Here is a 23,080-nt window from a genome sequence, read left to right as displayed (position 1 = left end):
TTGTTACTTATGCACTTATAAATTCTAATAATTATTAAAGTATAAAAAGACAAGTTAATTATCTTGTTATCTTTATTTAGTTAAGATTATCATGCTTTGGTTACGTCACACAATCATTATTTGCATATTAAAATCTTATCACACAGTTTAAATATAAACATGTAAAGTAATTACTAATATTTAAAGGATTGTCTATGCACTATCCTCACTTTCCTATCGTAAGATCCGTCATCTTTCATCCTGACATCTCTGCAGCTTTGAATCAGACTGCTCGGATCTAATTGTAAAGTTTTCAAAACGAATCCTTCTTTGCTCGTTCTGATCCCTGCGCTCTCCTCTTTCCTAGTGTATTTCTGATTATTGTCCTGTTTGCTATAATTAGGCAAAGTCTGAGCCCTCCTCCTTGGATTGCCGTTCTTCCTCGACAGTTTTTGCACAACCTCCAGAAGCTGCAAACGATCTTCCTGAGGAAGAATCGAAGAAACGTCCTGCAACAAATTCAATTTCTGCATCGACATCAGAGTTTCCACTATATCTCCTCCACATCTATGATCCCCAAATCTATGCTGCTTGTTGAACATCTTAGTCAAAGGACTGTTATCTCTTAAAATGCAATGCCAAGGGATTCGCATTTGAGAGCTTTCCAAATCTGAAAAAAAAAACAATAAATTATTAAATTAACTAAAGTAATAATTAACAAAAATTTACCATTTTTTAGTAGAGTGCAAAAATAGCTTTTTTTAGGTAACGTATTCAAATTGTAGCTTTCATCTTCAGCAATGGCTTTAGCTTTGAAATCGTTCGGAACCGACATCAAATGCCTTCCAATCTTTCCTCTACCTTCAACAAAAACAACCCTCAATCTCTGCCTTTCCACCAAAGTCAACATGTCTTTAGCCCACGACCATCTCTTGTTAATAGACTCTATCAATCCTTCAGCTGGTGTAATCTTCTCTTTATTAACCAACTCGGAAAATATCCCAAGGGATACAATTTCATCTCCTCGCGTTCTCTCTTTAAAACTCTCCAGAAACCAAGAGTTTCCATGTGATGAAATAAAAAGAGTATTGAGATACGGCCTCAGGATTGGTGATAGAAGTCTCTTGTTTTGATCCAAAACTCGGTAAAGCCATTTCAACGTAACCTTAACGAAATCTAAATCGTCCAAAATAGTTTCATCGCTACGTCTGATCAGATCCACTAATTTCATTATAGTCGAATCAAAATGTAGTTTTAGTTTCAATTTAAACTTTTCGTTTGTATTGACTTTCAGGAAATGATCCTTCGCTTGCTCTATTATTATTAGTATTATGTATACTAAATCTTCTGTAGTGTTCAAATCATCCTTTTTGGTATCCGGAGGATAGCCTTCCCAAGTCTCATCCAAAGGCTGTAATAAATCTATTAATATTGATTATAAATATAATTTAATTAATTGACTTACTTTTAGAATACTTTTCTTAGCAATTAAAGCATTTTTAAGGATCAAAGCTATATACTCCAACTGCCTCCCAGTGTATTGAGTATAAGCTACACGTTTGGTCTTCCCTATAAGACAAAACCTTCTTCCTCGCGTCGAAGCTGGTGGTAGTAAACCATCAATAAGCTCCTTCCATTTATGCAACAACGAAGATTCCAACTCCTGCGCTAAGCTTATACTTCTCTCAGCAATATGCGTTAAACTCATATCTTGCAGTTTAACTAAATGTATCAAAATCCTTTTGGATTCGTAAATGTAATCGTCTTCGCACAAATGACCGGGGTTTCCTATCAGATTGGTGGCGGGGAAGAAGTAGTTGGAAAGTTTTTGATTCCTCAACGATGAAATGATGTTATCGAAAATCTTAAGGACGTGAGTGGATAACGATTTTGGTGACCAATTTAGTAAAGTGACTGTTGGACCATCAAGATCTTTTTCCAGCTCGTAGAAGAGGGCCGTCTTCAAGATATAACCGTTTAATATTTTGTACGCTAACTGTAAAATTGAATTTCTTTTAAAAACTGTTAATTAAATTCGTAGTTGATTGATACTTGATATTTTTGATGCCTGGAACTTTCTTCGTAGATTTCATCGAGAGTGATTTTCAGAAGTTTCAGTATACTGTGAATTGTGCTGTTGGGACTGTAGTTCTTCAGAATCGTTTCTTCAGCTGCTGGAACTCGCATTTGCCACGCCGATGATTGCACTCCAAAACCAACCAAATAAAGTCCCTGTTAATTTTACCTTTAGTTCTATGATTTTATATTAAAATTAATTAATTATTAACAACAAAAGACACGAATTCGTTATTGATAAATAATCAAGATATTTGTATTAAATATGAAGTAACTATTGGAATGTTATAAAGTGAATGATAAAGAATTTGCAAATGTGAAATAAGTGATGCGCTAAATTTTTATAAGTGGAAAATAGAAAGGTGTATAAATGTTGGTTACGAAAAATTTGCAGTGAAAGGAAAACTTTTACTGATCCCATAACTGCAAATTATTGCATATACATGTATATTCTCCACACGGAAGAAATTGATGTATTGAATTATATATTATAATAAAATGAATATTCTTTAATTATATAAAAGTAAATGTGAAAGTAATATAATTATTTCAAACTTTTATTACATTTATTTCTAAAACGTACATGTATCAGTATGTTGATGTAAAATTACAAAAATCAATGTAATGAATGGAAATTATAGTTAAGAAGATTCTCTAAAATATATTTGGATTACATGAATATAAAATTTAGTAAATATCAGGTAAACAAAAAGAATCAATTAAAATTTGGCGCTAATTGTTTAATTCATACTTAAAAATAATTGTAATTTGAAACAAATATAACTTTATTCAATCTGAGTGATGAAACCATTCGTTTATACGTTTACCAGATAGAGAAAGCGTGAAAGTTATGTATTTTATAACGCAATAAAAATGTATTTTTTTATTGATCAGTTGTTAACTTGACTTTACGAAAAGTGGTTACTGTACTCTAATTCTAAGTGTTCTAATCAATGGATTTTACCAACTGATTTAATACTACACCAAAGACTTCCTTGCATCCAAAAAAAGATTTTATTGTGTATTTGGCGGAGAGTAGTCGGAATTGTCCATTATGAGTTTTTAGAAACGGATCAAACCACCAATGCTGTGTTTTATTGTAAACAGCTTCAGCAACTATAAACAGCCTTCTTTGATCAATCAAAAGTGAAGAATAGCACGAATATAAGCAATGCTCATACCGAAAAAGTGACCTGGGAAATAATCCTTCTTATTTTCCTGACATTTCGACAATTGATTATCACCTTCTCTTAATTCTAAACAACTGTATGAGGCATAGGTTTTGTTCAAAACTTGAGTTTTAAAGTAATAAATACAGTGCGACAATTTGTTGATACAAAATCTGTGGATTACTACAATAACGGCATACAATAATTCACCTCACGTTGTTAAAAGGTTATTGAATGTGATTGTAATTATTTCGATAGTACATTACTAGTTTCTAATACTTTTTTGGTTCCAAAATTTCCGGATATTTGCTCGTATAGTGAAATACTCGTATAGTGAAACACGTTTTCCCATTTAAACTAATGTAAATTACGTTAATGCGTTCCATGCCGGAGAAAAAAGTATAACATGGTCTCGATTTTTCATGATTTTGCTTTGCATATCTATGGTTGATTTTATTATTTAGCTTTTTATTCGGAGACATGTCAGTGTTATTAAATTTTGCACAAAAAAATCACAAACAACATGTCTAAACACAATTTTGGAAATTTTGTGATCACAAACAACACTAAGATGCAACTAGAATGACTACTAACAATAGGAACTGTTTTCCAATTCACACATGGTGCAATGAGTTTATATTTCTATCAATTTATCAATGTATCAATTGTTTATTACTTGTATCAATTCGAGGATTTGGTGGAGGTCTGCATTTACAGCAAACACAAATTATATTACAGTATAGTCTGCTTTAAACAAAGACAAAGAAATTCGAACAAGTTTTAAAAATGATGTAGCAGGCGCGCAATCCGGGACTTCTCTTCTCATCGTCACTCGTTATGCGAAACAAGCAACGTTAAGCGAGTAATTTTTCGTACAATTCAATTTGCTCGTTAAGCGAAATGTTTCACTGTATTTATTAATCCAAGTTTATACTCAAATATTTAAAACTATATTGTGTCTTTTTGTCTAATCTTTAAACACAATAAATAAAACTCAAATATCGACGATGTTAAATTAATTAGATCAGTGAAGAAATCGACATATTTTTGTGAAACATAATGTTTTTGGTAAACATTTGTTCGTGATATTAGTTAGTGTATATTTAAACAAGATAATTCTAAAAATAATGTTGACTTATCATTGACGAACATTCACTGAATGTGGTTTAGTACACATTTTAATATGTAATAATTATTAAATAAGTTATCATGTCCAATTTCAATTTGATTTTAAGTACCAAATTTTTATAATCCAATTCATATTTAAAGAATTAAAATACAAATTAGAGCTATATCTCACATAGAGCGAGTCCGGATGTTTAACATTTGCACTCTTATTTTGGAACTTAGAAGATTTATTAAGATATTAAAATTTAATGTTACAAAATTGAAACTAAAACAAGTTTAAATTTTTGAGTTCAAAGATTTTCGTTTTGTCAAAATTTTTTAATAGGATTTTTCAATATATTAATGAAATATTAAATAAATTTTCTAAACAATTTGTGGAATATTTCTTTATCAATTTAACATTTTGCACTATTTTTGAATCTTGAAAATTCACCATATTTTTAATAGATTAATGCAAGTTTATAATCAAATATTCAAAACTATATTGTTTGTTTGTGTTAAATGAAGAAATTGACAAATTTTTGTGGAAAATATTGTTAACTTAAAACATAAATTTGAATATCAAATTGTATACATAATAAATTAGATTATTGTTAATGGGATATGCGGTGGTGAGACTTACCGTTTGTGCGGTTAATTGGTAGAGTAATGAATCCGAATGGCCTAACGAGATTCTAGTGGGGAAATCGCTGGAAACGGGCCAGGAATCCGCTTCGATTCCGATTAAGATAGTTACATCCATGGCGAGGGATGAAAGGGCGGGGGAGAGGAATTCGATCCTGATCCGGATGCCGGTCGGCTCGTCGACAATTGCGAGCCGGAAATCGCGCGGATCCGGAAATCGAGGCGCATTTCCATCTGAACAGAAAAAAAAAATAGAACTGAATGAAGAAAAACGAAACAAACAAACCGAAACGCAACGATTTTAATCATATTTACTCGACCCGTAATAGACGTGCCTCTCCGTAGGGATTTTCAGGATCCTTTGAAGCGTGGACGGATCGACGACTTTACCGGGAGAAGCGCAGAGGATGGCCTCATCAAGGTACGCCGGAGAATTCGGTAGATCCGAAGAGGCGGCTCGTGCCAAAAGTGAGACATATCTACTCTGTATTTTATCGCTGTTAAAAAGTGTTAAAATTATTATTAAGATTAGGGCTGAAGGAAGAAAGGTTTAATACCGTCGCAAGTAGCCGTTGGCGTTAGCGTAATCTCCCCAGAGTTTGTAAAGCGACGAGAACATCCTGATCCTTGCGTATCCCTTAGGAAAATCAGGATCGTCCTCGATAATGGAATACTTCGGGAGAGAATCATCTTTGTACAAGGACGGTCGACTCAATTTATCCAATCGCACCAAATAACGCAAATTGGTGGTTCTCTCCTGTGGAAAGACTTTCAAATATATTTACTTTCTTACTACAAAAAAAATAAAGGAATGCAAATATTCATTCACTCACATCGCTCGAATGTAAATGAATCAGATATTTCGAAGAGAATTTCTCATCGATCGTACCGGCTCCGCACACCAATCTTTGTATAAGCCTCTCAGTTACGCTCCTAGCCAAAATTATATTACTTTCTATAAGCAAAAAATAAAAATAAAAATTCAATAGATAGAGAAGAAGCAATAACGAAAACAGTACCAATTTCTTTTGTGCACAAAGGCTCCAACAAACGCTTCTCGAAAACCAAATTCAAGTTTTGCAATTGCTGCGAGCTGAACTTCAATCTGCTACCTGGAAGCAGCAATTCCTCCAACTTCCTTCCGGATTTCCGCTTGCTATTCGACTTCAACATCATCAACGCATGGCTAAATAAACAAAATACAAACGTTTTTAGTTTCACACACACTAGATTATCGGAATTGCGAAACATCGACCTTGGTTCAACTTAATGTATTTGTATGCAATTACACGAAACTGTTTTGTGCAATTAATGAGCGTTTCGGAACAAAACTTACCAATATTTATATTTGTAATTAAACGAAATGTTTTTTTTTTCTTTCTTCTGAAATTTATGACTGCTTCAGTTTCGTTGTGCAACGATTGAAGGAAACTTACTTGGACGTCCGAAAACTGAATGATGAACAGTCTACTTTTCCAGATTCTGTGCCCACTTAGTGTCGGCGAATTGAGATGAATTTTTTATCAGTCTAATCGATACGTTATTGGCTTGTTTTTGTCTATATATAAATCAATCGAATTCGCTTCTTTGATTCTTTGAATGTTTAATTACGAATTTCCTTGGCCTTTGTGCAATTGAACGAAGCAACGTGCGGAAATTGTATGTGAATGTAAGAAGCACAAGAAATTGAAATATATAATACAAAAAAAAAACGGAGCGTTCGTACCGAAAACTGTTCAAAAACTAAGTAAACAAATCAATCGTGGATTGCCGTGCGAGTACCTGTAATTATTTTCAAGCCCCTCCACCTGACAACTTCCGATCCATTCATTACATGACGGAAGTCGTTACACACTCACACACGCGGACACTATTTCCTTCCTCACCCACCTGTATTTTTTTGTAATCACAGAACTCGTGCCACTAGTTTTATTTTTATGGTTTATTTGTTTGCGTTTTTTTTTTGTATTATATCGATATTGCAAACGCATCTCGCTTTGAATTTACACACTTTCTATTCAATACAAACGTGGAATGAATGCATCATTCATATTGCACAAATTGTATCTTCCTAGTATATATTTCGATCACGTTTTGTAATTTTACTTTTTCAATGAATGCATTTTCAAGTTTGCCAATTAATTTTTCAATAACGGTAAAAACCACAAATTTTATAAGAGATCCAGTGTAAAGACCATAATTTTATCTTTAATTTGAACATTCGACGCTCCAATTAGCTTACGTTGTTATTGAGTAATTAAATAAAACGTGAAAACGTGTTTTTTTTTAATTGTTCATTCACCAATTAATATTATATAACAACAATTATATCAAAAGATATTCAGTAGATAATAACTTCTGATGTAATTATAAAAGTTGTAAAGTATTCAAGTTATGAAAGAAAACATATTTTACAAGACTGGTGAAAAATATTTTGAAAAATGCCAAATTTTGATAGATTATTACAGGAAAATAGCAAAAACTATAAATCTCTTAGTTCTCTTATTGTAAAGACCATAATTTTATATTTAATATCTCTATTAGATAATCCAATTAGATTACTTTGTTATCGAGTAATTAAATAATCGCCATAACTCTGTTATTAATTAATATTATACAACAGCAGTTATATCAAAATATGCGCACAAGAAAACCGTTTCTGGAGTAATAATAAAATTTGTACAGTTTTCATTTTAATCTGTAAAAAATAAATATTTTACAAGACTGTTGATTACGAAACAGCTTTAAAAAAATTTGTGAAAAAGACCAAATTTTGATAGCTTATTTCAGGAAAACAGCAAACACTATAAATCTCTTACTTATCTCATTGTAAAGGCCATAATTTTATCTTTAATTTGAACATTCGATGATCCAATTAGCAAGTGTTGTTATCGAATAATTAAATATAATGTGAAGACGTGAAAAATGTTTGAAAAATCGGCATATCTCAGACATTACGTAACATGAAATATAATAAAATATGCATAATTGAAGACACTTTATACTGATGTAATTATAAAAATTGTACAGTTTTCGAGTTATTCTGTAATTACATTTTATAAGACTGGTGAATACGAAAAACCTTTAAAAAAAATTGTAAAAAATCCCAAATTTGGATAGCTTATTACAGGAAAACAACAAACACCATAAATCTCCTGGCTATCTCATTGTAAATGCCATGATTTTATCTTTAATTTGAACATTCGATAATCCAATTAGCAAGTGTTGTTATCAAGTAATTATATATAATGTGAAGACGTGAAAAATGTTTGAAAAATCGGCATATCTCAGACATTAATTAACATTACGTAATATGAAATATAACAGAAGATGCGTAATTGAAGACACTTTATACTGAAGTAATTATAAAAGTTGTACAGTTTTCGACTTAATCTGTAATTACATTTTATAAGACTGGTCATTACGAAAAAGCTTGTAAATGCCATAATTTTATCTTTAATTTGAACATTCGATGATCCATTTAGCACGCGTTGTTAAATATAATGTGAAGACGTGAAAAATGTTTGAAAAATCAGCATATCTCAGACATTAATTAACATTACGTAACATGAAATACAACAAAATATGCGTAATTGAAGACACTTTATACTGAAGTAATTATAAAAGTTGTACAGTTTTCTAGTTAATCTGTAATTACATTTTATAAGACTGGTGATTACAAAAAAGCATTCAAGAAAAATTGTGAAAAATCCCAAATTTTGATAGCTTATTACAGTAAAACAGCAAAACCATAAATCTCATATTTTATTTTTAATTAGAACATTTGATGATCCAATTAGCATACGTTGTTATTGAGTAATTACATATAATGTGAAGACGTGAAAAATGTTTGAAATATCTGCATATCTCGGACAATAATGAACATTACGTAACATGAATTATAACAAAAGGTGCGCAATTCAAGACACATTATGAAGACGTTTATGTAATATTCGAAAGTTTTATAATGTTAGATTTGGAAACATTCTGAAATTAATTATTATTACTTACTGATTTATATACCAAAAAAATAAGAGTTAAATGTTCTTTTATATATTTATCAAAAAAAAAATTGAAAGTTTAATAAAACGCAAAATTTATAAATAATTTAACAAATTTTGGTAAAGTTAAATATGTGATTTGTTTATGTATAAATTGAACCCAAAAATGTATTGTATTCACATATAATATTTAATGAATGAATCATGAATTTGAAAGATAACCTTTACCAACAAAATGCAATTGGATTCTAAAAGAATAGCTCCCATAAACATGCTATCACTTAGGATTGCGTCGGAATTGAACTTTTCAATCCAATCGATCAAATGTACCAAAGTCTCCGTACATTTCCAGCGAGTTTTATTCCCAATTAAGTCCATTGGAGTCTCGTTGTTTCAATAACACTTCACTACATGCATATTATATAATAGACAAAAATCTAAGCTGAACTTGATAATTTTATCTTACTATTATTATTATCCTTTCACTTTACATCTACATAATTATACTCACCAAAAATTTGATAATTGTAGGAATCAAAAAATGTGTTCCTGATCTTGAACGTTCGCACGCAAACTCACTCGAAACTCTACAGATTATGTAATTTTCGATTTTAAATGCAACAGAAAAAAATAAAGGAAACGCGCGGTGAAATAAAGGAGAAGCAATGCGATTTTAATTTGATTTGCTGCTGATGATATACACTAACCTTCAGAATGTACATAAGTGAATAGCTATTATTCCTTTACACGTTTAGATTTAATTCCATTACTTTTTTTTGTTCTCTCTAATGAAATTAACTGGAATCAAACCAAAACAAATCGATTTCAAATTACTTATTTGGTTTCATATGTACAGAAAATACACTGTAAATACTTTAAGTTTTTAATCGGAAAACGTTTCTTAAAGACAATGAAAATTTGCAGTAACCGGTTATTTTTGTTTATACTTATTTTTGTATAGAACATTGATGCAAATGAGCGCAAATAATGCTATTGAATGTTTAATATAAAAAAAAACATAAAAATAAGTGAGAAAACATCGTAAAATTACGAAAATTCTTGTGAAATAAGATACAAAAACATTTCGTATTCGTTGCTAAGAAAAAAAAGATAATTACCTTTTTTTTAATTATAACTAATTTATTTTTTTACAAATTAAAATTTATTAAAATAATTACTTGCAATTAATGTAAAAACAATATACAAAAAGTTAATAAATTATTTTAAATAAATGTATACATAAAATGTGTTACTTTACTGTAAATAGAGATAGTTAACAATTGAAATTGTTGAAAATCCTCGGAAAAACTGCTAGAATTTCGATTTATATTTACAATTTTATATTTGAAGTATTTCAAAAACTGTTGATAATTTCTTTTACAAAAGAATACTGTTTACAAATTAACGTCAGTTTATAGTAAAATTGTAAATAAACTTTGAAGTAATAAAGAAATATTTCGAAATATAAATAGAATCATAAACAAAATCTTTGTTTATCAATTAGAGAGACGAAATAAGTTATTTTTTTAAACAATGTTTATAGGAATCACGTCTATTTACCACGGATATTGCATCTTCTCTGATGTAATCGTCATTTGTTTTGGTAGCTGTCCAAATTCAAAACGCACACTTTGCGAAAATGAAATTGAAATTTATAGGAAAAATAAAGGAAAGTTGTAATGCTACGATAAGAAAGCTTATAATGTGCGAATTTCAAATTCATCTCGTTTTGTTATTCGAGAATATTGCAAATAATTATATAAAAGAAAGTGAAAAAAAAGTTTGGGTCTGAGATAAAGTCCAGTAAAAATTACACTTTTCGTAGACGTTGTTTGTCGGTGAAAAATGCGAATCCGGAGATCGACGATCCGGCCAAAGGTCGAACAGAAGAATCGAATCTGGAAAAACAATGGACGTTGCGTCACCGTCATCGTCGTCGCATTGATTGCGACAATCGAGGCAATTTGTTCAATCAGCGACTCTCAATAAATCTGTGGTCAGTTTTTTATGTGAAACGAGTTTCGGGCAAAATCGAATGAAGTCATCATCATCATAATCATCGACGTGCATCGTTCCATATGTAAACCGAATCGTAATATATTTGATTATTGTGATGAACCGGACTTTGGACGTTCGCCGAAAGCGAATCGGGAATGGAAAAAATGTGCACGATTTCGGCAGTTTTTGATCCGAGATGAAAACAAACTTCTGTTTTCGCGATCAACAAAATGTACACGCGAGAAGATTGATTCGTTAACGTAAAAATATTGATATTATTAAAAAGAAATGTTATAGAGAAAAGTGCGATTATTTGCGATTATTGGGTTCGATTCGGTGGGGATGAGACCAAATCGAATTGCATCCAATGATAAATGTCAGTTGGAAATCTTCGCGTTCGCAATGCTCATTCTAATTGCGCTCCAGTCACGTGATTAGTTACGATCGTTGCTTCCGCACAAACTAAGAAATTCGATCGGAGTGTTGTGATAAGTACGTTTATTATTGTTATTACTTTCTATATCGACTTGTCGGAGTAAGTTACAATCATGAACTTCTCGAATTTCGTGATCGCTGTTTGCGCAAATTGTCGCACCATCGTATCGCACGAAGGTCAATGACGCGTTCGACTTTTACCAATTGCATTATTTTCTATTCTTGATGTAAATATTTATCATATTCAATTAAGCAACATCTTTATTATCAAATCAATCGCAACGCTTCTCGAAAATCATAATTTCAATCTTAAATACTTAAATCATATTTCTAATTAATATAAACATTTCAAAGTGATTTAGATAAAATAATATCTCTTCTTTCCAAATTTATCAATTGAATTCTGAAATCTTTATTTGAATATTGAATATTATAACAATTTTCAATTGAAAACATTGTTCTTTAAATAAAAGTCGTTTTCAACATCATTTTAATCACAACTCATCAAGTTTTTCTCTAAACTTTCTCTGAAAGTTCTAACTTAAATTACGAATGAGATTGAAACGGTTCACTGTAGAATATTGATAAAAATTACATATCTCAGACATTAATTAACATTACGTAACATGAAATACAACAAAAGATGCGTAATTGAAGACACTTTATACAGAAGTAAATATAAAAGTTGTACAGTTTTCGAGTTAATCTGTAATTACATTTTATAAGACTGTTGATTACGAGAACTCATCACAACTCATCAAGTTTTTCTCTAAACTTTTGCTGAAAGTTCTAACTTAAATAACGAATGAGATTGAAACGGTTCACTGTAGAATATTGATAAAAATTACTGCAACTATAAAATAAACAAACAAATTCAAATCGTACGATTGTGATTAATGAAACTGCATTTATTTTTTGTTTGTTTCATAGTCAATGCAGATTGTGACTTGCATTGCTAAATCAGCATAACCCAAAACCAATATTGTCCTTACGTTTAGCATGTATTAACGAACGCTAAACGCTGTTATTCTCGACGTTACCAACATGATACCTGTTGAATTGGCAATTAGCATATTTCTAATCGTGTAACATACATACAAAATACATTAGTTTTATAAATAAGTTGATAAATTATAATTTTAGTATTTTGATGAATACAGAAAAGTTAGAAAACTAGTAAAATTGAGATTATTTATTGTAGTCACAAATTTAAATATTACACAGATTTAACACAATAATCATAACTCAAGTGAAATACTAATTAATTCGTTACTACGAGCATTTTCAATTGTAATAAATAAACATGTTTTGTATATATTATAGAAATAACAAGTTAATTTAATTTGACAACTATAAATAGAGAATTTGCTGTAGTTTTCCTTGATTGATTGCTTGTTATGATTTATTAATATTACAATATTGATAAGAGACTTCAAGGTCTCCAGTAGAAGTTTGTTTTCGTAACTACTCAAAAAAAGATCATTTTGCGTTTACTAAAGTCTTTACTTATTAGGAAGTATTTTAATTAATATTATCCAAGAGTATATCTGCAAAAAAAAAGGAAGATTGTTTGTAATATTTTATAAAAGAAATTAAAGAGTTTTTTAAACATTTTTTTTTGTCCATGATATTTTTTTCTTGTGATTGTGAGAAATGTAGATTGAGTAGCACTGTTGTAATAATGATACTTAGAAAGAAGGTGTATGTTTGGTCATATACCTTACGATCTGTTTACATTTTATCACCCCTCTTTAGACCAGTCATGTGTTATCAATCCAATTGGACTTAAGTAAAGACATAAGGTGTGATCGTAGTAAACATCTTGGATGTATAATTAGATTAGTAACTATATATGAAAAACTGGGTTATAAGTCTATTTTCGTTTTCAGAGGATTGTAAAGTGCAATTGTATCCAGAGTATAGATTGAAGTCATGTGCTTTCGGTGCGCCCCAGTGTGCGCACAGGCCTGGTATGCGGCAATTCTTCCTACGTCAAGGTAGAGCTAAGAACGTCAGCGTGCTGTGAAGGAAGCAAAATAACAAAAACAAAAGCCCAGAGATCACGCGGCTGTAGAGTACGCGTGGGGTCCGCGGAAAATGTGGTGCACCGCGCTCGAGTGAGGAACACTCCCCGAAAGAACAGAAGGGTAATCCCCGTTTCGATCAAAACTGCATTGAAATAGTACGCATTATATAATGCACTCGCTTTGGTTAACTGGCAGACTTCTGTCGCGCGCTATCTGGAATGGCATTGCTAACATCTCCTCGTCCACGGTGGACCCAGCTCTGCAGAAGAGAGCGGACCCGCAGCTGGTCAGCGCGGTCTGCGGTTTCTCGAAGGACAAGAAGATCGAGAGGTTAGTTCACGGACAATTCGGAGACGACGCCTGGTTCACCAGCAAGACCAAAAACGCAGACATTCTAGGTTAGTCATCAACCACACATTATATGCATCAATGATCTAATGTTTGTATTCCTTCTTCAATCAGGTGTCGCAGACGGCGTCGGGGGTTGGAGAGCGTATGGGATAGATCCTGGAGAATTCTCCTTACATCTAATGAGGACTTGTGAGAGGCTTGTCAAGCTGGGAAAGTTCATACCAAATAACCCTTCCGATTTATTAGCTAGAAGTTACTATGAGCTGCTACACCACAAGAAGCCAATTTTAGGTAAACAACAAAAACAAATTGAGAGAAAGTGTATTTAAATAAATTTCTTTATTATTCCCAGGCAGCAGCACAGCATGTGTAGTAATATTAAACAAAGAAAATAGTACATTATACACTGCCAATATCGGTGACAGCGGTTTTATGGTGATGAGGCATGGCAAAGTGATCCACAAATCAGATGAGCAGCAGCATTACTTCAACACACCGTTTCAACTATCACTGCCGCCCCCAGGCTACCAAGCGGACGTCCTCTCAGACCAACCTGACACCGCTATGACTGAAAACTTCCCCGTTGAAGACGGCGATGTCATATTGCTTGCAACTGATGGAGTATTTGATAATCTACCGCATAAATTGCTCGTGAACGAACTTCAAAAGGTGAGCGCGATTAATATGCAAGTTGCATCACGGTGCAACTGTTATGAAAACGATTCGATTTGGCCTCTCGCCAACGAAGAGAAATCACATGCCTTATAGTAATTCTTTTAATAAAAATAGATTTATTTGTTTGTTTCTCAGGTTCAAGGTGAGAGATGCGCGACACGGCTGCAAACGGTGGCTAACTCTATAGCCTGGATGGCACGAAATCTTTCGTTCGACGAGACTTTCATATCGCCTTTCGCAGAAAGCGCGTTTGCTAATGGTATCAACACAATAGGTAATTAAATGCAATTTTTATCAACGTGCAACTGAGATCTAATTGTTTTGTTTTCGTAGGTGGAAAACCGGATGACATCACGGTGATTCTAGCGACGGTGGCGATTTAATGAAAAGTTTACATTTCAAGAGGACGTTGAATCATTTTTGATATTATATGTCTTGTGTAAGTGCTGCAACAGAAACCACACACTCTGGGTGAATTTAGTCATCAATACGTACATTAGAGTTTACCTAATACTGTTCTACTAATTCATTTCTCGTCTATTTTAATGTACAGTGTATTTATTTGAAGCGCGCAAACGATCCTGCACACTTGTATTATGAACACTTTCAGAAGAAGATGAATGTCGTGCAGATCGAATTAACATAAGTCGTATTATATATGTAATTACATATAAATCGATACTGTGGTTGTGAAATTACCTTTTTGTTATTAGCGAATGGATGCATTTTTTTTAAATATCAATTTTATTCACTTTAAATCCGGTTTAGTATTTTTTCTTTTGCTCCGTTTTGTTTCTTTATTATCTATTATCATCTTACGAACGATTCAGGTGTAAACTGTACTGTACATGTATATAAGATTTAGAAAATTAACTTAATTTATTTAATCTCGGATATTATGTACGAAGGGACAAATCCTCTTAACTTATTATTATTATTATACTTAGGTAATTTGCTTAAAACAATTTCACCCACAGACTGACGAATCCTATTTTATATAAAAAAATAGGGCAATTTTATTCTCAGACAATTTGTGCCATGTATACAAACAGTTTGCTTCCATTTCTTATAAGAAAAAGAAAAAAATATATATTTGTACAAATATATATATTTAGCTAAAAATGGTGCAACTGTTAAATTTACACATTTATGTACTAAAACACTCCAAAATTGTTCTCTTATTATGTAATAATAAGTACAGTGCTTTGTGATTATCCTATCAACAAAAAATAATTTTAATTTGTATATATTTTCTTTAAGTTATTAGCGATATTTTCTGTTTATTTTTGTTTCTGAAACAAGTTGAAAGTTGGATTTGGAAAAATATTGGTTTTAAACCTTCAACTTAAAACGAGGGCTGTGTGTATAATTGCAATGAAATTTTACAAAAAAAAAATAAGTTAACTGTTTGTTAAAATGAACATTAAACATTGGAAATCAAAAAACATCAATATTTTTTACCTTGAAAAAAAAAATCCTTTTATACTAAACACGAATGAAGATCTAAATTTAATTATGACAATATTTTAATAGAATTATGTTGAAAATAATTATTTAAAAAAAAAATGCTATAATTTCCAGTAATTTAAAAGCTGCTACAAATTTAAAGTTTGTAAAAGAAAATATAATTTTAAAAACAATTGTTTTTATACTTTTAGTTTCGCTTTACTTAAGTTTTATTTATTGTATATACTAGAGTATTTGATATAACCAAAATATAATTCAAAGTTTACAGGGATTTGAATAAAAAAAATAATTTTTAGTTAATAATATCGGTTGATTCTGTGCGCAGGGATCGTCAGAAAATACTGTACTTTCTATAAAAATCAAATGGATTTCTTCACATTATGTAATAACAAATCAATCGGAGTTTGCGATTTCTGTAATCTGTTTTCTCTATATATCAAACGGCAATTAACTTTATGTATTTTTTTTTGATATACATATAAATGTTTGTGATTATTTAATGTTTCTTTGCGAGAAATTTAACAACGTTGAACTGCCTTAACGTGCATTTAGTTACATAACAAATACGTCAATTCCGCTGATAAATCGGCAAAAAGTTTTGTCAATATTTGATGTAGCTTTTTTACAGGTCAAAATATAAAAGGTGCAACCGAATTCTGTATGTTCAACACGAAATTTGATTGTTTGCATCGACGTGGATAACTGGGAAAATGTTTAGTTTTTTCTTTGTGCGTGTAAATTCCATAGTGATCTTTGTTAAACCAAATGTAAAATTTGATATTGAAACCTAACATTTAGGTGTGAAATTCGTAATGAGCTTTAGTTTTTCAATAAAACCAAACAATTATCATCTATTATTTCCTTTTTACTCGTATTTGTTTATGAAGTTTTATGTTTATTACCTATTCGTAATAAAAAAACGCGATGCATTTTTTATCGAGTGAACAATACCTGTGTTCTAATTAAACCCGTTTCCTATCACGAACTGCGCTTAAACCATAATAAAAATGTAGTTTGTTTCTCGGAATTTTTTGCAAATTACCTCGGATTTTAATGCTTCTATAAATTCCTTTTGTTCTAGTAATAAACTAAAAAGAGCAAGTTTCTTAAGTATATTTACAATATATAAATGGTCACCTAAGCAATACAATTTAAAATATACATAGAAATTCATATACAGGGTGTTCCTATTGAAAGTCGGACGTTAATTAAATAAAAAAACATCACATCCAAAGAACCAGGCAGCTGCAATGTAAGAATGATTCAAACTATTATTATTATCTAACATATAAATCGGACAGTTTTCAAAACCGTTGAAAACTATCAACAATAAAGATGGGAATGATTAAAATAAATATATATTAATTTTAAAAAAAAAAACGGTCTAAAAAGAAAACCAGGAAAAAAAATTATATAATAATCTCTTTTTACTGGTTACTTGTATTTGTATTACAAGACACTCGCATTCTCTCATATATAACACATGTTGATGTATTTTTTTTTCATCAATTTTCAACATTGTTTTCATTATTTGGTCTCTCGTTTCCCCATTCGAAACCGCCCGGCCGATCCTCCTCCATCATTACGTATTCGGGTTGGTTTTGTTGTCCGTCCAACAAGTATTTCCTGCAACAACAATCCAGTCATTTTTTTTTCGGTGATTTTTGTTTTTGTAGGTGGTTAACTTACAAGAATTGGGGGGTTCTCAAGATGCGGAATCCGCCAGGTTGATTGGGGAAAACATCTTCTAGGAAATAGTAGATGTGACCGACGGCAATTCCCATTAGATCTACGTATACTGGATTACCCAAGAGCAGCGAAAATCCGAATAACACCCATGGTAAATAAGGTGCCTGAAAATAAACACAATTTTATTTTAATGTTCATTAAAATTTTGAAGACACTTTTGTTACACTTTTCAGAGGAATGATGTCAGAATTTCAGGTTTTTTTTTTTCAAATTAAATAATAGTACAAACAAATTTTATCATTTAAAGATATTGGTTTAAGAATCTGAGAACACAATTTTATTTGTGTTCATTCAAATATTTACTTTTTTCAGAGGGATTTTAGAATTGGACTTTTTTCAAATTCAATAATAAAAGAACAAACAAATTGTATCATCTAAAGATTTAGAATTTGGCTTAAGAATCTGGCAAAATATTTTTTATATGTTCATTGAAATATTTAAGAAGTTTTTACACTTTTGTCAGAATTTCAGGTCTTTTTTCAAATTCAATAATAAAAAGACAAACTTATTTTATCATCTAAAGATTTAGATTTTGGCTTTAGAACGTGGCAACTCAATTTTCTTCATCTTCATTAAAAAATGTAAGACGTTTTTACACTTTTCAGTGAGATGATGCCAGAATTTCATGATTTTTTAAAAAATTAAATAATAAAAGTACAAACAAATTGTATCCTCTAAAGATATTGGTTTAAGAATCTGAGAACACAATTTTATTTATGTTCATTAAAATATTTAAGACGTTTTTACACTTTTCAGAGGGATGTTAGAATTTCAGTTTTGAAGAGATGTTTAACGCTTTTCAGAGAGATGATGTTAGAATTTCAGTTTTTTTTTCAAATTAAATAATAAAAGGACAAACTAATTTTATAATCTAAACATTTAGATTTTGGCTTAAGAATCTGGCAACACATTTTTCTATATTCATATTCAAGACGTTTTTACACTTTTCAGAGGAATGATGTCAACATTTCAGTATATTTTCAAATTAGATACAAGAACAAACCTCTAAAGATTTTGGCTTAAGAATTTGGCAATACATTCTTTTTAAGTCCATTAAAATTTTTAGGACGTGTTCAACGCTTTTCAGAAGAATTATTTCAAAATTTCAGATTATTTTCAAATTAAATAATAAAAGGACAAATAAGTTGTTTGATCTAAAGATTTTGGCTTAAGAACCTGCTAACACATTTTCTTACGTCCATTCAATTTTTTTAAGACGTTTTTACACTTTTCAGATGTCAGAATTTGAGGAATTAAATAATAAAAGGACAAACTAATTTTATCATCTAAAGATATTGATTTAAGAATCTGAGAACACAATTTTATTTGTGTTTATTCAAATATTTACACTTTTCATAGGAATATCAGAACTTCATGTCATTTTTCAAATTCAATAACAAACAAATATTACAATCTAAAGATTTGGCTTAAGAATCTGGCAAGACAATTTTTTTTATGTTCATTAAAAAATTTAAGACGTTTTTTACACTTTTCGTAGGAATGATGTCAGAATTTCAGTATATTTTCAAATTAAATATTAAAAGAACAAACAAATTGTATCCTCTAACGATTTTGGCTGAAGAAACTGGCAACTGTTGTTTTTTTATATTTATTTGGCAATCTCTCAAGATATTTTGGCGAAATATATTAAAATAAAAACTATATCCTTTCAGCAAAAACATGATAATATTTTATACAATCAAGACTACTTAAAGTTTACCTATCTTCAGCATTAAGTAAGTATAAAAATAAACCTTTTGCAGAAATATTTCGAACTTATTTATACACGAAAATGAAATATATATTTGTATCAACTTATAGAATGAATTCAATACAATTTCACCAAACAAAACTTAAATTGAATGGAAAAAGCGTAGATTTTTGCGTGTCAATTTAAAGCATTCAAGTCTTCTAAATCAACATCACCCAAATTTTAACTGAAAACATTTTTTAATTGCTGTTCTTTATATATATTTCTTGGAATTTTTATAAATAGCTATTTTATACCATTACTTTTAAATATTTATAATAAATATTTTTTTTATTTCAACTCTTTCTTCTTAAATTTGTGATTAAACTTGTTTTTATTATGTGAAATACACATAAAAATATATTAAATCTTGTAGATTTAACCTATCGCTCGTTTTACACGGTACTTTCTTTACACGTTTTCACTTTTACACGGATTAAAAAAAATTGGAAATAACCTATCCTATGCCTTTTTGCATATTTTTCCATTTTTATGATTTTACATTCAAAAAGTTACAAATTCGAATTAAACGTTTTTCTCAGGAACCTATCTACCATGTAAATCGGGGGATAGGTGTATATGAGATAAAAAAACTTACATGGAAATTAATAATGCCAAAGAAATTCATCCTGACAAATGGGTTTCGTCTTGACCAAACATATACGAGCATTATGGTAAAGGCTTGTCCAAGGAATAGTAAATCGACGAAAAATGCAAAGAGCTAAAGAAATCAATTAAGGAATGTTAAACGTAAAAATTTAAAATTAGTTCAGTTGTAAAGGATACAATCATGCTGATGCCACCAATAAAAAACATCATGACAAAGTCGGCTGTCCTCGACCTAAAAGAGCCTTCCTCCAGCATACGGCAATATCTGTATGTAAATATCATATTGAAGAAAAAATTGAATCCAAACGATCCAAAGAAGAGGAAGGTTGTGATGAATCTATGGTACTGCCCATGTTTCCACACCAGCATGTAATTGTAATATAATTGGAATGGTGTAACTAAATCCAATTGCTGAAACAAAAAAGGAGAGACTGTAATGATCAATTTATATTTTCTATTGTTAACATGGACTTACAACAAGAAGACTAGTGACAACACACGCAGTGGTATAGACCCTTGTAACCAAAGGTATCTTCATATACTCATTTAAGAAGGACTGATAGGCCATGACTGTAAACTATGCACTTTCACCTTTATGTAAATATGCCAAAATTTCACTATCATAACATGTTGTTAACAAATTGTTCAGTTTTTTGGCCACATCAGATGTTACTTGACAGCAGTTGACAGTTGACTGATGCACTCAATGACAAACCAATTTTAACAACGCGAAGTTCAAAAATAATCAAAGTCTGAGGTAATTTTTCTAAAACAATACAATCTGATGTCAATTAAACGTTTGATATTGAAAACACAAACGTTAATAAGCCTATTAAATAATAATCACACGTTAGAATTACCAATTATAACCAGAACAATTCAATTTTTTAACTATTATGTATGTATGTTTTTTTCTCGAAATCACAGTTGTACTACGACACAATAGCTTTTACAAATCGATGTCGTCTATTTAATGAATGATTATCAATTATAGTTTTCTTAGAGTTGGCAACGACTTGTTTACACGTGCGCATTTGACAGTTGTTTGGTGCGTCAAAAAGTGTATTGATAGAAAGAAAAAAAAAAAATAGAAGTAAATTGTTGATTTTTGAACTGTTGTAGAACTGTTTAACATTCGAATCATTCTGTAATGGTTTTGACGAAGGAATATCGGATATGCATGCCCATAAGCGTGGAGGAGGTAAAGTATTGATTATATTTAAACTTCACTTTATTATTAGCAATCATTACTTTAAAATCATGTTTTTTTGTTGTTGGTGCAATAACAGTATCAAATTGGACAATTGTATATGATTGCGAGGCACAGCTTGGAGCAGTCAGGTGATGGTGAAGGTGTTGAAGTGGTCGAGAATCGTAAATGTGAAGACCCTGAACATGGACAGGGGCATTACACTGAGAAGAGGATCCATTTATCAAGGTTTTTATACATTACAAAAAAATTGTAAATTGATTAATGTTTCTTTAAAAATTTCAGCCGACTTCCTTATTGGATTCAGAGCATTATACCAAAAATATTTTACATTACAGAGAAGGCCTGGAATTATTACCCTTTTACCATAACTGAATACACAGTGAGTTTAAAATTATCAAAAAGTAATTTATTAAAATTAACATTACGTTATTTTCAGTGCTCTTTTCTTCCAAAGTTCCATATAGAAATTAAAACGAGATATGAAAATAATAACGGCTCTACTGATAATGTAAGTTTTATCGTCGCTCGTGTTGCTTCATTACGCCATTAATTGCGTTAATTTATTTGCAGTGTTTAAATTTAACCGCTGAGCAATTAGCTGAAAGGTTGGTTGAACATGTCGATATTGCTTATGACGAGGTCAGCGCTAGACATTACAAAGAGGAGGAAGATCCTAGATTCTTCCAAAGCACAAAGACCCATCGCGGTCCTTTGGTCGAAGGTTGGCGGAACACGCACACTCCAATCATGTGCTCGTATAAACTAGTCAGCGCGTATTTCGAAGTTTGGGGGCTTCAAACCAAAGTCGAGGATTTCGTGCATAGCGTGTGTTTTTCTTTCATAAAGCAACAAGCTTAGTATCAAATTTGCAATTGTTTTTTGTTTCAGTGCATTCGTGAAGTACTGTTGCTGGGACACAGACAAGCTTTTGCATGGATTGATTCGTGGGTGGATATGAGTTATGATGATGTCAAAGAGTACGAGAGTAAGTTGCAGAAGGAAACCAATATTAAGATACAGAATGCTGATGAAGCTGATTCTGCCATTGAAGCCAAAGAGTTGGGACAGGGGGATTCCTCGCAAACTCAAGCGTTGTCTGTAGAATCTCCTCCAAAGACGCCGGATTCCAAGAAGGGATACTTTTCCTCGTGGTTTTCTTAATAACCACTTGACATTTATATTTTTTATGATTCTCTATAGTATTAGTAGGAGGCTGAGTTTTCGTTTGGAATAGTAAAAATCCATTATAGCAATATTAATTTATTTACTTGTGAACAAACGCAATAAATTTGGTGCAAAGAGATTTAGTTTGATTTTTATATATTTTTGTTATTAACTTAAGCCAATACTTATATTCAATGCCATTATTATATAATCAAACGCTAGTGAAGAATGTATGGTATTTAGGGAAATAAATCGTATAAGAGTATTATATTTTATTAATTAATACCCATTTTGATTAGAATTATGCCAGATTTTGTGATACAAACGACTAAAACTAATATATTTTTAATTTGACACGTAGGCAACTTTATATACACCTCTAGCTTGTCTATTGATTACTATTTGAAACTCGACAATAATTAAATTAATTAAGGGTGATTATGTATTAATAAAAAATTATACAATTATCAAAAATAAACATAAATCGAAATTATTGCACAATTTCCTAAAAAAAATAAAATATAAAAATTATTTCAAAAGATTTGCCAGCTTATAATAGATGAAATACTTTGGGAACAATTAAAGGAAATGTCTTTTTCATCAGAGTTAATGGATTAATTCCAAGTGAAATTGAATGTTACAATCAATTTACTATTTTTAATGAT

General features: G+C 30.8%; 4 protein-coding genes across 8 annotated transcripts; 2 read left to right on the top strand and 2 right to left on the bottom strand.

Moving 5' to 3' along the window:
• LOC108563814 lies at positions 1-9,731 on the bottom strand. 3 transcript variants are annotated; one of them, XM_017922621.1, is made up of 10 exons: positions 9,685-9,731; positions 5,996-6,162; positions 5,810-5,931; positions 5,534-5,733; positions 5,292-5,473; positions 4,975-5,210; positions 2,032-2,211; positions 1,445-1,975; positions 709-1,390; positions 1-649 (listed from the first exon to the last, which is right to left on the bottom strand). In XM_017922621.1, exons 2-10 carry the CDS (start codon positions 6,150-6,152, stop codon positions 174-176), a joined length of 2,766 nt encoding a protein of 921 aa, XP_017778110.1. In that variant the 5' UTR covers positions 6,153-6,162; positions 9,685-9,731; the 3' UTR covers positions 1-173. The 3 variants fall into 3 exon arrangements, with proteins under 3 accessions (XP_017778110.1, XP_017778096.1, XP_017778102.1); XM_017922607.1 differs by lacking the exon at positions 9,685-9,731 and adding an exon at positions 9,489-9,643; XM_017922613.1 differs by lacking the exon at positions 9,685-9,731 and adding an exon at positions 6,413-6,879.
• Positions 9,732-11,357: 1,626 nt separating this feature from the next.
• LOC108563800 (protein phosphatase PTC7 homolog) lies at positions 11,358-14,904 on the top strand. 2 transcript variants are annotated; one of them, XM_017922586.1, is made up of 6 exons: positions 11,358-11,467; positions 13,300-13,835; positions 13,900-14,079; positions 14,141-14,457; positions 14,599-14,737; positions 14,797-14,904. In XM_017922586.1, the coding sequence occupies exons 2-6, from the start codon at positions 13,607-13,609 to the stop codon at positions 14,844-14,846; spliced, it is 915 nt and encodes a 304-aa protein (XP_017778075.1). In that variant the 5' UTR covers positions 11,358-11,467; positions 13,300-13,606; the 3' UTR covers positions 14,847-14,904. The 2 variants fall into 2 exon arrangements, with proteins under 2 accessions (XP_017778075.1, XP_017778083.1); XM_017922594.1 differs by having other exon boundaries at positions 11,358-11,510.
• A 2,448-nt stretch (positions 14,905-17,352) lies between these two features.
• Positions 17,353-20,704, bottom strand: LOC108563774 (derlin-2). The gene is made up of 5 exons (XM_017922557.1): positions 20,514-20,704; positions 20,216-20,449; positions 20,028-20,150; positions 17,620-17,783; positions 17,353-17,556 (listed from the first exon to the last, which is right to left on the bottom strand). The coding sequence occupies exons 1-5, from the start codon at positions 20,604-20,606 to the stop codon at positions 17,436-17,438; spliced, it is 735 nt and encodes a 244-aa protein (XP_017778046.1). The 5' UTR covers positions 20,607-20,704; the 3' UTR covers positions 17,353-17,435.
• An 11-nt stretch (positions 20,705-20,715) lies between these two features.
• On the top strand, positions 20,716-22,604 carry LOC108563763 (cytoplasmic phosphatidylinositol transfer protein 1). 2 transcript variants are annotated; one of them, XM_017922535.1, is made up of 7 exons: positions 20,716-20,795; positions 21,161-21,239; positions 21,328-21,476; positions 21,534-21,630; positions 21,688-21,759; positions 21,822-22,076; positions 22,140-22,604. In XM_017922535.1, exons 2-7 carry the CDS (start codon positions 21,189-21,191, stop codon positions 22,410-22,412), a joined length of 897 nt encoding a protein of 298 aa, XP_017778024.1. In that variant the 5' UTR covers positions 20,716-20,795; positions 21,161-21,188; the 3' UTR covers positions 22,413-22,604. The 2 variants fall into 2 exon arrangements, with proteins under 2 accessions (XP_017778024.1, XP_017778032.1); XM_017922543.1 differs by lacking the exon at positions 20,716-20,795 and adding an exon at positions 21,082-21,100.
• Positions 22,605-23,080: the final 476 nt, after the last annotated feature.

This window comes from Nicrophorus vespilloides, unplaced genomic scaffold, assembly GCF_001412225.1.
Source record: "Nicrophorus vespilloides isolate i.1.1-1 unplaced genomic scaffold, Nicve_v1.0, whole genome shotgun sequence".
NCBI classification, from domain to species: domain Eukaryota; kingdom Metazoa; phylum Arthropoda; class Insecta; order Coleoptera; family Silphidae; genus Nicrophorus; species Nicrophorus vespilloides.
This window is presented reverse-complemented; position numbering and strand designations above follow the sequence as displayed.